The 17,211-nt window shown below is 38.7% G+C and overlaps 2 protein-coding genes and 1 long non-coding RNA gene across 4 annotated transcripts in view; 1 reads left to right on the top strand and 2 right to left on the bottom strand.

Moving 5' to 3' along the window:
* Positions 1 to 156: 156 nt before the first annotated feature.
* sinhcaf (SIN3-HDAC complex associated factor) lies at positions 157 to 9,016 on the bottom strand. Of its 2 annotated transcripts, none has more exons than XM_008411395.2 (6): positions 8,804 to 9,016; positions 5,820 to 5,947; positions 5,635 to 5,734; positions 4,718 to 4,841; positions 4,457 to 4,637; positions 157 to 3,347 (listed from the first exon to the last, which is right to left on the bottom strand). In XM_008411395.2, exons 2-6 carry the CDS (start codon positions 5,945 to 5,947, stop codon positions 3,020 to 3,022), a joined length of 861 nt encoding a protein of 286 aa, XP_008409617.1. In that variant the 5' UTR covers positions 8,804 to 9,016; the 3' UTR covers positions 157 to 3,019. The 2 variants fall into 2 exon arrangements, with proteins under 2 accessions (XP_008409617.1, XP_008409618.1); XM_008411396.2 differs by having other exon boundaries at positions 4,457 to 4,607; positions 8,804 to 9,012.
* Positions 5,962 to 13,926, top strand: LOC108166365 (uncharacterized). Its single transcript, XR_001776686.1, has 2 exons — positions 5,962 to 6,582; positions 12,733 to 13,926. It is a non-coding gene; the product is annotated as an uncharacterized LOC108166365 (long non-coding RNA).
* LOC103466070 (DENN domain-containing protein 5B-like) overlaps positions 13,095 to 17,211 on the bottom strand; it is an 18,394-nt gene continuing 14,277 nt past the window's right edge. Inside the window, exons 16-21 of the mRNA XM_008411394.2 lie at positions 16,664 to 16,785; positions 15,760 to 15,944; positions 15,530 to 15,612; positions 15,054 to 15,180; positions 14,750 to 14,924; positions 13,095 to 14,302 (exon numbers count right to left, since the gene is read on the bottom strand). Coding sequence (XP_008409616.1) covers positions 14,119 to 14,302; positions 14,750 to 14,924; positions 15,054 to 15,180; positions 15,530 to 15,612; positions 15,760 to 15,944; positions 16,664 to 16,785 — 876 coding nt within the window. The 3' untranslated portion in view covers positions 13,095 to 14,118. The remainder of the gene's footprint in view (positions 14,303 to 14,749; positions 14,925 to 15,053; positions 15,181 to 15,529; positions 15,613 to 15,759; positions 15,945 to 16,663; positions 16,786 to 17,211) is intronic.

Genomic DNA, 17,211 nt, shown 5'->3' with positions numbered 1-17,211 from the left:
TCATGTTTATGAGAGTGAAGAAAGACCATAACTGGGAAAAAAAGATGGATAAATGGAAAAATAGGAAATCCAAACAACTATGTGGTGGGATCTTTAAATCCTCCAGTAATACTGACAGATAAAACACAGAAGGAAACTCGCAAATTCATACTTTCATAAAACTCACAAAATTACTTTTATTAAGGGACAAGTAAAAAAAGTACATGATGTATAAAAAATACAAAAAACGCTTTGTCTAAGTTGTAAGCTAAGTAAATGCATAGCAACAGTACATGCAAGTCTAGAGTTTAGGTATCCTACAATGGTTTCCTACTACTTTAACATTTGTAAGCTATAAGATTAAAGAGGGAGATGTACAGTTCGGCTGCAGTCTACCGGTCGTTACAGTCTACATGATACAGATGCAGAGTGGAGATACAGTATAAGTTAGGTTGCACGCAAGTCAGCTGATGAGCAAATAAATAGTTGCACAAAAAAACAAGCAAAATCGATCCAACACAGCTTCAGATGGAGCGTGTGTCGGAATCACATTCCCAAAGATGAAAAGCTAACAATGAAAAGGATTTCTAGAACAACACTTCTAAGCCGGGATACAAATAAATATGAATTAAATAAATAATGAAACGTGTATTTGAGAGCCATTCGACCCACCCGGCCCTTTTATTTACATATCAAACTCACAGCTCCACATGATCAACATCATATGTATGAAATTTCATATTAGTGTTCTTCTTCTTGTTTTTTTTTCATTAAATTTTTTTGTTTTTATTTTGTTTTTTTGTGTGTTTTTAAGAATACCATAGAGATACATACAAATGGCCCGGACAAGCACAAGTGTCCATAGAAAACCTGCATTGATTTGACATTGGGTGAATTTCAATGTGCTTTGGCTTTCGATTGATAAATAAAGTATTATCAGGCTATACATCACAACACATTTGTGGTATATTAGAGGCAATGGCATAGAATTTCTGCTTGTATAAAGACTTTTACCATAAACTGACCCAGGAATGACAGAGATTACTGATATTGGTATTGCTGAATGACTATAAACTGATCATTTTTTGTGTTTTGCTGTTGTTTGGTGAGATATTATTATGCAAAGACACTATTTCTCCTTTCCCCTATGTCTTTTCTTTACATACAAAAATAAGTTACAACTTCAGAGAAACGGATCAAAAAACAAAAACAAAAAAAAGCAAGATTTACAGTTTCTGTAAGGCCATGCTAAAATTTCCAAGACTCATGCATCAGGGTATTTCAGGTCTCTTGGGTGAGTGAGCTTGCCATTCATGCAGAATGCACTGTGTGTTGCTGAGGCCACAATAAATATAGCTACTATCCCTTTTTGTTTTGTTCCTTAATACCAATCCATGATTAACACTAGCACTGTCTGTGACACACAATTAAGGCTGGTGTAGTTGCTGTTGAGATTGTGAATAGGCCTTATTTCAATGGATCTACATTTGCACACAGACGTTCTAACAAATACACACACAGAAAAACCTCTGATAGGAGGGGACATCATTGTGAAAAGACTGAGAAACACAGGGGCCGCTGTACATGTCTGTGCTGCGTCAGTGTAAAAGTATCAATCGCTCCAAAACAACTTCCAAAAATAACAAGAGGAAGGTCTACTTTTTATAAATTAAAGACTATCACAATGCAGGTGTAGCTTAATAACTTATATCATCAAAAAGTTCATTTATTTTTGTAATTCAGATGAAAAAGGAAAATTTATACATTGGTTGATTCCATATATTTCTGTTAATCCTGAAGATTATGGCTTACGGCAAATGAAAACCCAAAATTATGTTCCTCAAAAAAAAAATCAAAAAATGTCTTAAGACCAATAAATAAAGTATGGATGATAATCAGAGGAATGTTGTGCTCTGGAATACGCAATCCTAAAACTGCTGACGAAACAACTGTCCAGCAGATAGTTGGAGTTCCCACATGAGGTAGGCAAATCACCAAAGTCTTAAATAAAAAAATATCAATTAAAAGTTTAGTGGAAGAAAAAAGTTTAGCTGAAAATGATAAAATAACTGCAGCATTGAAGGAATTGTGAGATGACTCTTATTCAAGAGTTTAAAGAACATTCAGTTTTAGAGTTTCTTCAGACTGGACTGTTCATATTGTATAAAAGTTGATTATGGATTTTAAAAATTAAGGTGCCTGGGAAAAAAAGGGGAAAAGGAAAACAAAAAAGAAGATAAGTTACATTAATGCAGTAATTTAAGGAAGAGGAACCCCAACCAGATTACTGAGTGCAAATACTCTACATACATATGTTTGTATTGGTCTTATGAAATACTCTATTTTTTTTGCAAAACTAAATTGTAAATTCTCATAATCTGCAAGCCGTAATCTTGAAAATTAAAATATTAATAATATTCTGAATTCATCTGCTGAAATAAATGAGCTTTTCGCTGATATTCTAGCCCATTGAGATGCACCTGTATCAGGCATAAATATGTTAGCTTAGAAGATATCCACAGTGAGAGAGGGTTCTGATGTTTGAAACGTTGAGTCATAAATTTCAAGTAGCACCTTTTTTTTTCTTTTTTCTTTTTTTTTTCCTGTCAAGAAGCGGATGTATTGCGTTTTGGAATAAAATCTGCAAAATGTACCAGCAAACAAGAGCTCCAGCATTTCATCAAAAGTAGATCAGTAACACCACAGATGATGGTCCATCATCAGCATGGTTAAAAATATCAAATACAACAAAAAAAATTAAAAATAAAATAAAATACAGAAAGAACATAGAAGTCCATAAGTTACAGTTCAACCATAATAATGAACAATCCTCCAGCATTATCATGGAGAAGACCAAAGATGTTTTAGCTGCTTTTTTGACTGAAGGCAATCTGAGGCAACTACTTTCTGTAAGTGCTCGGGGGGGGGGGAGGGGAAAAAAAAAAAAAAAAAGAAGCAACATTTTTTTCAAACAAAATCCATCCCGAGATTTCTCCAGAACGTCGCCAAATGAAGGAGAAAAAAAACTGGGTTCTTTGCTTCACCAGCCTTCCTCCATCACCTCCCCGCTCCTGGCTGGAGGCGCTGTCACACATAGCTCAGCAGGCTCTGCATTTTCCTCACCCGTAGGCGTCTCCTTAACCACCTCTTCCTCCACGTGGGATTTATCCACCCCCACTTGACCCTCCTCTACCTCGACCTCTTCCTCCTCCTCCTCTTCCTCCTCCTCCTCGTCTTCCTCCTCCTCTTGTTGCTGTTGCTGCTGCTGCTGTCGCTGCTTGTTGCGGCAGCAGGGTTTGAACAAATGGGGGTCGATGAGCACCTCCCCGAATCGGCCCTTGTATATTATTCCACAGCATACCTTTTGCCTGCAACAGAGCGAGACGCGTTGCATCAGATGTGTGGGGGGGGTGGAAAGAAAGGACGATTAAAGCTGAGTGTGTTAACAAGCTGCAGTTAAAAGTGGAATTGCGAAAATTAGCACAGAACGGTGTTAAAGTGTTTTGTCGACTACTAGATTAATATAAGCAGTTCAAGCATTAATTTGTCTCCTTTACAAGAAAAATTGTCTGATGTTTTCTTTGGAATTTTTAGGACAATTTTGAGTTCAAAATAAATATTCTAAACACAAAATGGTTTTACCATCTAATTGATTAAATGCTCGCTTTACAGTGATGTAAAGTATGCAGCTTTGGGTAAATCTGCAGATAGATTGTCTTTGCTTCATAACTCATCTGTAAAAATGTCTATGCAGATGCAGATCCTTGCAGATTTTGCATGTTTTTGCTTTTTTGTTACATGTTCTGAAAACCTTTGTTAATTGAATAACAGATGTAAATACTTCAATATTTGTCTCATAAATCCACAGAACATTTTCCAAAAATTCTTGGAAATTTCAGCACACATTACACCTCACATTCACATTTTCACCTGTTTTTTAAATTAAATATATGAAATATGACTGTGTTCATTTTGCCCAGCAATTGTTTTCACCAGGAATTTCCTATAGTCGTATTTTTGACCAGTAGTTCAATCACACCGTCTGAAAGGAAGACCTTTTGTGTCTTTTTCTTGTTGTTGTTGTTGTTCGTTTGTTTTGGGGTTTTTTTATTGCTCTCAGAGTCATTCTACGGGAGTCTGAAGTCTAAAACTAAAAAAAGAAAAGAAAAAAAGACTAATTATTTTTCAAACAAATATGCCTCATTTCCACAGAGCGGTACAGGACGACCTGTAAATGGCAAAGTATTTTCCAATTGATCTATAAATAAATATTTGAACAAATCCAAAATGCTAATAATGTCCAGAGAGAGAAAAATGTTGTTTCATGTTGCATCTAAACGAATCTAACAAACTACACTGAATGGAAATTAAACCGCTGATATTTTACGTGATAGTATCTTCTTTTGCATACATAAAGTGTTGATCTGTTCAACATGATGTGGAACAGTCCGTGTCTGTGTTCCAGCATCAGATCTACCTCTTCCAGTAAGTGAGGTCCAGGAAGGAGAAGACTGGGGAGCGGCTGGACCCGGGGCTCAGCTCGGTGTCGGATCCGTCGTCGGACAGGTTGCTGTAGCTGGGAGACTGAGCCGGAGAGGCACTGGAGGTTGTGCTGTGGGCATCTGAGTCTGGAGAGCAGAGCAAAGCACAGGAGCGTGCTATTTTTGACAAAAACTAAATCTCCACTCTTGTTGTTAGCATGTACTGGTGGCAGGGAAAAGGAAAACTCAGAACTAACTGTTTCTCTTCAGCTCCTTCTGCAGCCTGCTGATCTGGCTCGGCCGAGCTTTCTTGGTGATGGTTTTGATTTTCTTGGGCCTGGATGTTATCTTTAGGCTGGGGCCTCCTCTGGCATCAACAACCTGCACACAACAAACTTTCACTTTTTAATAATATTCTAAGGTTCCCACCATTCGTGCAAAAACATTAAATTGGCTCACATTTGATCATATTGCAATCTAAACACTTCAGGATTTTTATGTGATAGAGCAACGCAGAGTGTAGCGTAATTTTGAATTGGAGGGAAAATTATGATGGATTTTTACACATTTCAAGTATAAAAAGTGTTTGAAACACAAACAGGATTTATATAACCCACTATTGTAGCTCTGGTAGTTTATGGACTTGCTGGTACAACTCAAGTCCTTTACCGTCTCCAACTGTTTTTGTTTTCAGGATTACAATCTGAATAGTTTCCCTGTTCCTGAAATAGAAAAGTTTCCCTCACAGCATAATGCTGCCACATCCGTGCCTCAAATGGGAGAATGGCGTCTTTATAGCAATGTGCACAAATAGTTTCCTGCCACACATAAGTTTACATTAAGACAAAAAAATAAATAAAATCACTAGATTTGCAGTTATTCCATACTCATTCGATACTCAGATACGTTCTCTGTGTGATGCTCAAAGTTAGGATATTGTTATATAACGAACCACGATTTAAGCTTCTTTACGATTTTATGCCCGACCTGTCTGATGTGTTCCTTGGTCTTCAAGAAGAGGTTTGTTCACTAATGTTCTCCAGTGAACATCTGAGGCCTTCACACAGCATCTTATTTAATTTGGGGTAGATGTATTTATAAACATCTTTCTTTGGATTGTGAGTGGTTTTATCACATAAAACATGGATAAATTTGTAAGAAAAGCCAGACTCACGTGGTTCCAGTTTTTCTTGGTTCCCACTGGAAGCTTTTTCCATCGCTTCACAAGGAGGACGCAGGCGTTACAGATTTCTCCTGATCTGGTTTCACTCAACCTGCAAAAAAACAGTTTGTTGCAACTCACGATGCGGTGTGACCGAAGGCTTCGCGACACAGCACATGTTCAGGTGGTTCTCTTACCCGAAGCAGCTCCTGAAGTCCTTCTCGTAGCGCTTGCTGTCTGTGAAACGGGAGCTGGAGGACTTGGCCCGGCAGATGCAGCAGCCGTCCAAACTCCGGTACATTTTGGGCTTATGAAAGCCAAACATCTGCGAGCACACATATTTAAATTTCAGCACCTCATCATAACAATTTATTATCATAGAGTGCAGTGCTACAAGTTCTCTACCATGAGAAGAATCTTAGAAAATAACATGGAACAAATCAGATGTGCTTATTATAATAAATTAAAAATACATTTAATAATAAACATCATGCATAGTTAGAGACATTGGGGGAGCATCTCTGTGCTGTGACCCACATGGTGGAAGTAGGTCAACAGTCAGACGGCGTGTCAGACAGATAATGTCACCATGCTGCGCTCACTGGATTCACGCAACATTTAGGAAACTCGTGTCACGCATCGAGCCCGCAGGCGGCCACACATCATGCAATATCGCGCTTACATGTAACCGTGAACATTTTTGCTGCGTTTCTGGCCGCATCTGAAAATGAAAGGGGCATGTCTGCGGGAGGAGACTCGAACACCTATAAGCGTGCAATATGCAGAAGTGCACGCTGATTTATGTTGCTAGGCAAAATGAAATCTCCCAGTACACATGTGGACCAACTGCGGCAAAACTGGGAGCCGCGCCCCCCAGACTGGATTTTCTTTTCTTTTTTTTTTTCTGCCATCAGTCCTTGGGGTCTTCTGACAGTGCGTTGCCACACGGATCATGTAGAGGTAAAAAAAAAATTCAGAGACTTCTCACTCTGCTGCTAATTTCACATGCGGACTAACAGTAGATTTTTGGTTTTATTTAATTTTTTTAAAGAGTTTCACGCTGCTTGATTGAATGAGAAATGATGCCAATTGGGTTCTGCATCAGTTCTCACGATGCACAACCCAATAATTAGATAGGAAAATTATCTGTCATACTCGCTAAATAAAGATGCTCAAATTAGCTTTATTCTGGGCAATTCTGATTTCATTTTTTTTAAGGTTTGACCTGCCAATTTAAGTAAGAATTCACCCCTCAAGGAGAAACATGTGCTGCCAGTTTGTTGATCCAAGTAGAAGCTTTGAGTACAAGAAAATATTAACAGATTAAAATAATATCCATACTTATACCTCAAATTATGTGCCCCTATTTGTATTAAACTCAAATAAACCGAATAAAACAACACAGTGTCCATTCTGACATTAGACTAAAAATCATATTTCTTAGTTTGGATCTGTTTAATAATTAAGAATGAATGCATATTTTTAAGTATCTGAGCCACTGATCACTGCTCAAAAACAAATGTACTGATTCTGTTTTATTTATTGTGAATTTACTATGTTTTTATTTGATTGACTCAATAGGAATCCTGCATGAAAACATCCGTATCGACTCAATAGCATTTATTTTATTATTAGTCTCTGCCAATGTGCCACAAATACCCGATACTATGTTTTCTTTTTTAAAAACAAAAGTAGCAATGCAGTGTGTTTATTCCAAAATATCAAAATAAAGATAAATGTATGTGGCATATAAAAATAGAATTTATCTGTGCTCAAAACAGAATCAGTTGCAAAATTCTTGACTCATTGATAAATCATTTTAACGAGGGTTAGTAATATTTACAACAACAATAATAATTACTATAAGTGGAGCCTCATCCTTATCATCAATGTAAATGTTTTGAGTAGCAATTCTGAACAGTGATATTTTGTGTAACATCTTTAAATCAGTTCACTACACTTCTTGACGGCGTGGCCTACAAGTAGTTCTGCTTTTCACCTCCACGTCGGCTTTCTGTAAGTCCGAGACGATCTCTGCAGCAAAATACAGTACGTGACGCAACTCAACATGGCAACACACTTCAAAGGCGGAGGCAATGTGGGGAAGGGGGTGTGATGCGATTTTTCGCAAAAGCTGCAATTTTAACACGTAAACTGCAACAAACCCCGCTAAAAGCTGCTGCTTTTGCTTTAATAACACGCAAACATTGTAGAAAATTTTTAATCTCGCACTTGCTTTCGCCGAGAGAAAAGCGCACGTCGCTGAAATTTCACCGCCCACTCTCCAGCAAGGAAGCATGGCATGCCACACGACCTGCTTCTTGCGCACCCATTTTATGATGACCGTCCTCTGCTCGACGATGCCCGACTTCCCTGCCTCTCTCCAACTTTGTGCGGGGTGGTAAACTGAGAGTAACGCGTTTCCAAAGCAAATTATCTCGATTCGCACAGTAAAATAAAGCATTTGTGTTACAAGCGTGTAATTTGATCTTTACTCTTTGTTATTCCACGGCCGCGTCACTGCAACTGTCCACATCCAACTAAACATGTGCGCAAAGTTCAAAGCGACAACCTTCGTATGATCGGTTTCCACGCATTATTCTTGCACAAAACAAAATTTGTGAGGCAGTTTGAGCTCCGTGGGGCGTTCACGAACAGTTTGTGTTAAGCGGGAGGTGTTTTGTTGACAGCGGCGCCCGCGTGTTGAGACGCATCTCTACTCCGGGTGGGCGTGAGAGATTCAACTTGGCATCGATGTGTACAGCAGACCAAAAATACGCACTATTTCGACTTACTGCGCTGCAGTGATGTTTTAAATCGGGACTAAAAAGCGCTTAAAAACCGACTTCAGTTAAACTGCATGTGATAAAACGAGTGATTCCCTGACACAACCGAATGCACCAATAACAACCTCAATCTGCTTCTAATGTCTGCATTTCAACTCCTCCTGATCTCTCCCTTTTTTCCCCCCACATTTTTTTCCTCCCACTTTCTCGAATTACTTCAACCATTAACAACATGACCTACAGCTGAGCACGCTGGAAGGCCCCAAAACAACACCAATTGTTCAAAGACAACTCGAAGCTTGCTTTTAATTACACATGCGAAAGCGCAGCAAAGACTTTTAAGAACCAGCCCGAAAAACGCACCGAAACAAACGTAAACCGCTCGCTGGTGTTACCTTGTTGGAAGTTTGGTGAAGCTGACACAAAGCAAGTATCCCTGAAGAGCGTCGTAGTGGCGTAAGTATTAGGGAAAACGAACCCGCATCAGTAAACCCGCTCTCTTGTTGATGTCTGTGCTTGAGGACGGGACTGGATAGTTGTGAAGCTACTGCGCCTGCGTCACATCCACACCTCCATTTCAGAGTAGAGCGCAGGGCCCCCTCTGTTTTTTTTTTTTTTTTTTTTTTTTTTTTTTTTTTTCTTCAATCAAACTATTTACATAAACGACGTGTGACGTAGGCGTGCGTCTGCGCTCGGCTGGCCTTATAAGGATGGGAATATTACGCGGGAACAGGGGGCTCGGCCCTGGTTGCTATGGCGCATTGGAGAATGTAAGCAAAGGGGCGGGGCTTGTTGTTTTACTACACGACGCCAGATGGCTCGTCTAGGGGCCTGCAGTTTTTCAGGAGGCTCGGCGTCTAGAGCCGAGATGGGCTTTGTTGACTTAAAATTCACACCAAAACAACCAGATTAGTGTTCAAATAAAAGGTGGACAAAGTTTGATCCCCAGACTCACTGATCACAGGAAACAAACAAGCATGTCCCATTTACTATTATTTTATTGTAAAGCAATTAGAATACAATAAGATGTTATCTTTCATGATAAACAAATGAAAACTTTGGAAAACATAATTGGAAAATTATGTGCAGCTGAAAAATATGTTTACATAAAGATTTTTGAAAAAATAAGCCTCTTAATCTGATGCATGTCAATAAAATCAATGCAGCGTTGAGGTCTCAGAGTTGTTTTGGAAAACAGTAGTGAACAAACAGCAGTGCTTAACTCTGGAGAAGCTGCAGAAACCCACAGCTCAGGTGGGAAATCTGTTGGCAGGTAAAATGTCAGTCCTTTATCCCATAAATCTGGGTTTTGCATAGCAGTAAGGTGAAGTAATTTTATTTATATAGCACATTTTTAGCAACAGGGCGGTCCAAAGTGCTTTACATGAATTAAAAGAAAATACAAGGAAAACAACAAACCAAAAGAAAGACATAAGGTAAAACTACATATTGGTTCCCCATGTTTAATAAGAATAAGTAGGGATAGTAAAGCGATTAGTAAAATAAAAACAAAACAAAAAAACATTTGCAGTTTGCCACAATCCAGCAGCAAACATAAGAAAGAAGCCGTTCTGTTCCGACGTTAAACTTTAACAAAAAGACATTTGGTCTACATTGTCATAATCACTGATTGTGATCATAATCGCTATTTTCTTCACAATTTTCAGCATTAGAAAGTAGAGATTTCTCTGAGGTTGTGCAGAAAACTGTCGCTGTGCATCACCATGAATACATTATTTGACACATGATGGAGTAGCATAGATTCTGCTGAGGATGCAGAATCTCAGGCCTTTCACCCGGTGGAAAATGTTGCTCTTTAAGGTCCTTGATAGGTGTTTTTCCTTTCGAACCTTCATTAAAAAGAACCACAGACAACRTATATGAATTTTATGACCAWGCTTTTGCAAAAGGAGAAGGCTCAGCAAACTGCTCCTCCGAGTCGTTCACAGAGCGTTCTGCCTCACTCTGCTTGAGCAGGCCTTTTATTTGGGAAAACAAAGTCAGTAGAGATAAACAATAAAACAGGCGGCGAGCTCTATCTRACACACAGGTCATCTAGCTCTTTCCCTTGAGAGCGAACTCCGGAGGGAACAATCAGTTCACCGGAACACAGATATTCCACACAGCAATCAAAAAATATTCGCATAGCATGAACAATCAGTTTTCAGGAACACAGGGCAYGTCATTTACTGAMCCACATTAGACTGAACGTTGATTAACTACCGATTAACATTAGACTGAATATGACTAAAGTAATAACAAAAGTGATAATACCAAAAATATCTCTAACAGTCCTCATGTGGAGTGATGACTGTTTTAATGTCCTCGGAAATTATCCTCAAGTTAGCTGCATAATCAAAATAATACAAGTATTATTTGCCATTTTAATGTTGGAATGTTTGACGTAGAGTTATTTCAGTTCAGTTTATTTATACAGCGCCGCTTCACAACAAGTAATTTCAAGGTACTTTACTAAAAACATTTCATTTCATTTCAGTTCAATCATACATTCATAACTAGATCAGAATTAGAAAAAATTTCTTTTTTCTGTGGGCCCTGTGGAAAATGCATTGTTTCACAAATTTCTGCCTGGATTTAACAGTTTGAAAAAAATAGACAAAAGTAGCAGTTTAATATTTATATAACTCTGCAGTTATTGAAAAAAACAGATATTAGTCAGTTTAGTTTCTCAGACAAAACTGTCCCTTATTCTGCGACCGTCTCATATTAGGACTGTAGGTGGCGCTGTTTGTTTGTGCGTCTGAAAACAACAACCTATTTTTTCAGGGTTTTTATATATATATATTTACATCCAAAAATGTACACTTTGTAAAACTTTAACAAGGAATTTAAAAAAGAGTCTCATAAAAAACAAAATGTTGGTTGCATCTGAGTTTTCTAAGTTTTAACATAGAAAACCAACATTTAGGCCAAGACAGAAGTGAATGAGATGTGTTTTGGTTTCTGATATTTCATCTAAAATGCTATAAAACAGGAACCATTTATCACAAAAATATATGTATGTTTTTAGGTAAATGCGAAAGTGTTTGCCCGTTTGGAGGTTACCGAGTCTTTCTGATTTAACGTTTTTATGACTATGACATGTTTCAGATTAAATAACCAAATTGCTGATATTGTGCAGCTCTAGTGTGGGAAGAAAAACCCAATGATTAGGATTTTACTTATTAAGGAAAAAGGTTGTCCAAATCTGATCTTTTATGAAAATGTAATTATCCTTTAAACCAAAGAACTGGATGTGTCGCTTCAGGCACCAACAACTGCCATCAAGTGTTTGCAACGACTGGAAATGAGCCGTTAACTTAGATGCCTGCAGAGGATTTTTTCTTACTCTTCTTAGCAGATTTGTTCTAATTTGGCCATATTACCGGGTTTCAAAACACCAACATCCTGTTTAAGGTCAAGCCACCTAAATCAGATTTAAACATTCATTTTTTTTAGTCGTTCAGAAATAGATGTTTTTGGGTTGTGCTGCTGATCGTTATTCTGCTGCATAATCAAAATGTCCTTGAGCTTAAAGTCACAAACTGATGCGAGGACATAAAAAGACTTTGCACCAAAATACATTAAAGACCTGTTGTCAGTGCATCCAGACCACTCAGGTATTTTGGTTCAATCAGAAACAACAGAAGTGGCATTTATTTTTTTTCTCCTCCAATATGGAACAAACTTCCAGAAAACTGCAAAACTGCTAAAACACTGAGTTCTTTTAAATCAAGGCTAAACACCAATCTGCCTTTGAGTCACATAAACTTCTACATGTATTAATTCTAATCTGGATTACGTTTTTTATTTACCTCTCTTTGTTCTGCCATCGTAAAGTTTCATTTTATTTGTTAATTGTGTTTTTATGATTTAAAGTATCTTGTTGCTGAAATTTTCCATACTAAAAAACTTGATATTCTCTTCAGTTTTCCAACATGAATGCATGGTGGCAAACCGTGTTTTATACTGAAACACTGTTTGTTTTACACCAGATCTAAGAGGGGCATCCCTTCCAGAAATGTCTGCTTTTGTCTCAGAAAAAAGGTCTTGATAATAAAAATGTTTTTTTTGGGGTACAGGTGAGATGTCCCTTTCTGTTTCTTTTGGTCAATATTAGTATTTATTTGCCATTTTCGGCTCAGTATATATTTTATCATTATGTTAGATGTGACTCTGGCTTCTTTTGTGACCTCCTGGATATTTTTAGCAGGCTGAAAAGAAGAAAAAACTTTGTAACAATTACAAAGCTATTTCTTTGTAACAATTACAAGACCATAGATATCAGTGACTTTGTTTCTCATTTGTTCCAAAACTTCTTTAGATTACATCACGATGTTTCGCTTCTTGAGATATTTAGTCTACTTCATGCTGCCAAGCTGGTCAGGAAGTAACCAGGCCAGGATGTGGATAGGGACACTCGACCCCCAAAAATTACAAAAGGTAATGGCATAGCAATCGTTTTATGATGATCTCAAACATTTAAGTGAGAAAAAAAACAGAACAGTAAGGAGGCCAAATTTTGTTTCGTAAATGTTCAGAGCTATGAATTAGGGCTGGTATCATATCTGTAATTTTCTTTTCTTTCTTTTTTATTTTGCAACAAAAACTGTCACAATGCCATGTTTTATGCCAGAAGTTGTACGTTTCAGGATTTGTTGACAATAACATATCAAAGCATGCCAGCTGCGTCAATAACTTTAATTTCTCAACAGCACAAACCATGAATAACTTATTGCTCTTCCTAATCTGTATTTAAACGACAGAGACTTGGTCATAGTGGGGTACACTGATGYTTGCAGGACAGTGCAGAGGATTACATTTTAACATGTTAAATTAAATGCAACATCAACATTTTACATTTTTAACAAACCTGTGCTCTGTTATTCCCATAAGACAAATAAACAGCATGTCTATAGCTCACATGAGAAAGCTGGCCTATGGAGGGACCCACTGACGCTGAAAACGTATCAATGTGTAATAAAAAATTATAACAATTGGGATTGAACGGCTGGAGCAACTCTAAGAGATCTGATGAAGCAAAAATATTTACAACGAGAGAGATTGGCGATGAGGATTCCTGACGGAGGGACAAATAGGACTAGAAGTGACACAATTAGGACACCAGCTTGGATCCAACTGGGGCTTTTCATGAGCAAGACTCTGCTTAGTGTGTGACTCCAAACTGACATAAAAAAAAACAAGACACAGGCCAGACATGACACCTTAACAAGAGCTTCATGTAACATTTGCTTATGCTTAAATTATACAAGGAGAACATTACTTTCCACGACAATATTTACTGAGATATCAAATAAAAGACGGTTAATAAGGCCTGAGCAATGACACTTCAGATTACAACACCTAAAGTAATGAAATAAAAAGATTCTGGCCATGCAGGTTAGGATTTTAAGTGCAAGCAACACAGCAGTGAGTAGATACAGTAGATCTAAAGTCATATAAGATGGATCATGTAAGCAGATATCTCCTGCATGTTTGAGCTGATATTTTCTCCCGGAGGAATTTCACAGTGTAGACAAACGCAGGACTATTTCCTGGAGCAGATATAAGACATTTTACATCAATGAACAAAGCGATATGTTTGGTGCTTGAAAAGTCTGCGTCTTCATCTGACGCCTTTGATCGTGGAGTTACATTTTGTAAGAGTCTGAATGCATCTCGTCCCTCTCGTGTGTTTTCCGTGTCAGGGTCAGAGGTCGACCCCTTTGACCAGCGCCGCCTCCAGGGTGATGCTGAAGTCGTTCAGGGTTTGCAGGATGCGACAGAGGGAGTGCAGGGCGGCCCGGTCCCGCAGCAGAGCGCCGTCCTCGTACGTCCGAGCTGTCAGTGGACACTCGGCCAGCAGGGGGAACCACTGAGACAGGAGTCTGTCCCTGCAGAGATGGTAACCAGCATTTGGTGAAAAAAACCAATAATAAAACAGTTTGAAGAAGCCATTACTTTATAGATTCGATTCTGTCATGCTTTGGCTATTTGTTTTATTATTTTTGTTTCAAGTCAAACAGGTAGAGACATCAAAATCTGACTTTCATCAGCCATAAAAATGTACTGTCTTCAAATTTACATTTAAAAAGATAATTTGCAATTAATTAATGCAATAAGTTTTGACAATTGTTAAATTACAGACATGGATTCATGGATTTGAAAGTCATAGCTTGATTATGCAGCCTCTCTCACACAGTATAGAGTGAAGTGAAGGATGCAACACATTATCAGTTTTTTTTGGTTGTTTTTTTTAGTATCATATGGTTTAAATTGTTATGCATTTGGCTGCTTTGCCAAAATTTGACCTCTTTGTTTTTAAATAAATGTCAGCTCACCTTATCCCCAGGCAGACAAACAGCTGAAATTTCCCCTCCTTCCCGATGTTCCTGGGGGAAGAATTGATGGCGTGGACGTAGCGGCACAGCGAGTCACAAGGCGGACTCTTGGGTAGCGTCGATCCATGCAGGTCGCCCATCTGGTCAATTGTTTCCATAGAAACCACTGCTTTTTCTATGGGAAAAAGTTAGTAGTTTCAGTTTGGAAAAATAATACGTTTGCTGCGTGGATAATAAGATGAAACAGAAACAGTCCCACTGATGGAAATAGATGCACAAATTCATAGTTGGAGAGCAGGCTTACCCACAAAATCCCAAACAAATACGTTCCTCTGGAAAAGACGGTTGGATCTGAACCCGTGGAGGAGGAACTTCTCCAAAGCGAGGACCAGTCCTCCTTCACCGCATAGCAAGACAGTCAGGTTCCCTCTCTGGGGAAGAAGAAATGACACAAAAGCTGCTCAACAGAAGAACTGTAGTAAAACTCAGTGTAAACGACTCTTAGCCAAACTAAAAACCATCTGCAGTAACGGTGTCTTAATTAACTTCCAGATCAATGCAGATTTATTTGTGTCTCTGGAGAGAAGTGACATTTTCCTCTTAGACGCATGAAAAAACCAGGTTGACTGATGGAGGTAATGAAGCGCATTCAGGCGGAAAATAACACGCCCAGGATTTCTACTCCTCTGTGAGTTAACTGGCCTGTCAGGCTTTCAGCTTAACTGAACTACAGCGTTAAACTGATGCATCAGTTATGAAGACATTATCATAGAAACCCACCTCCTGCTCAGGTTTGTGAAAATGTTTAACAAGGTTGTTGGCCGCCTCCCTCAGGTCCTCCTGCACCTCGGCGGAGTGCATTCCTGTCGGCAAACACAGAAAAATGAGCGTCTTTACTGTTTTTATGAGGAATAAGGTGAGACCAGAGCAGGATCTGGTCTGTTGCAGCACAAACAAACAAGTAGGTCAGGCTTTGTGCTAAAGAATGTGCTTCTTTGTCAGTGACGCACTGCTTCGGCCGCCGAGCGATCCCAGCACCGTTCGGACGCTCTGAGACGGAGACGCCAGCTCCGGAGGAGTTCCCGACCACCGTCCGGCGTCCTCCTCCGCTCCAGGAGACACCAGCTGACCAATAAGGACTCTCTCCAGGCTGCCATCACCCACACCTTTCCCCAGCCATCGGCCACATGGAAATCTGCAGGAGGAAAACACAGTTTTATTTCACTTTTTTATTTTTATTTATTTCTTTTTATCTCCCTCAGATGTGGATCATATGACTAAATTTGTTTTAATCGGTTTATTTAGTGAAATTATTATACGTCTTGTTTTTTGGCACTAGATGCAGGATAAAGCGGATTTACTTTATGTTATGAAGTGATGGAGCAGCTCTTTGTTAAAATAAATCCATCTAACACTGAAAAACGATGAGAAAAAAATCTCAACCTCTTGACATCAGAGTTTGGACAAAATGTTTTGTTTCACATAGTCTGTAACAAAATTACCAGGTTGGCAAGATTATTAGTAAACCTTCAGGTTGTAATTTTGTGGTGATAGGACAGCTGGTTGGCATGTAGGGAGAGTCTAATGGTTGCTATGGAGACTTGGTGAGCTCACTTTTCTTACATTTTAATATTGAAGTGGGATCTACTTCTCTGTGTTTAACTCTTGTTTATGTTCCAAGAAACAACATTATGGATTAAATAAGAAGAAGTAAAACTTACAAAGTAACAAGAATTTCCCCTCTGATGAATAAATGTATTCAAACTAAAGACTGGACTTTGTAGGATGAGACTGAGCTGCGCCAACAGAAGACGACTTTATTTTAAGGTTTTTTGCACACGTTTCACAGCTTCATCAGAACTGGAGAGCCATGCTGAGCTCAGTGAAGGGACGAAACCAGACGGTGAGTCTCACCTGTGGGTGTGACCTGTGATCTCGTTGTAAACCACCACACAGTCGATCAGACACTTGGCCAGGAGACCCGAGTTCTCCTGCACTCCCAGCTGCAGCGTGCTGAGCCGGCCCAGGTTCTTACTCTGAAACAAGGAGCCAAGACACAGCGTGACAGGCCTGCTGCAGGAAAGTGTTTTATGTACCTTTGGAGTGAAACCAAAAGAGCAATATGCAACAAGGCAAAATAAAATCACTTAAATTAATACCTTTTCTAGATTTTTAAGTTTTGAAAGTTTCAGCCTTTATCAAATTAAATTGATGTTTTTAACTCCCCCGCGTAAGTCCAGTGCTTTTCAACGTCTTAAAACAACATCTGGTCAGCTTTATAAGAATAACAAGAAGTTTTTTGGCCAATTATTTAAATCCATGGTTTTAAGACAGACCAAATTAAACACACACTTTCTTAGGAGCTTGTAGTGAATAATGTAATGATCCTAATAATTGCCTGAGCATATAATTTGTCAGTTTCAGCAGAAAATGTTCGTTTGTACTGGACAAGATTTTGTTTG

The sequence above is a fragment of the Poecilia reticulata genome, linkage group LG6 (assembly GCF_000633615.1).
Source record: "Poecilia reticulata strain Guanapo linkage group LG6, Guppy_female_1.0+MT, whole genome shotgun sequence".
NCBI classification, from domain to species: domain Eukaryota; kingdom Metazoa; phylum Chordata; class Actinopteri; order Cyprinodontiformes; family Poeciliidae; genus Poecilia; species Poecilia reticulata.
Note: the sequence above shows the minus strand (reverse complement) of the source record. Positions and strands in the feature narration are given on the sequence as shown.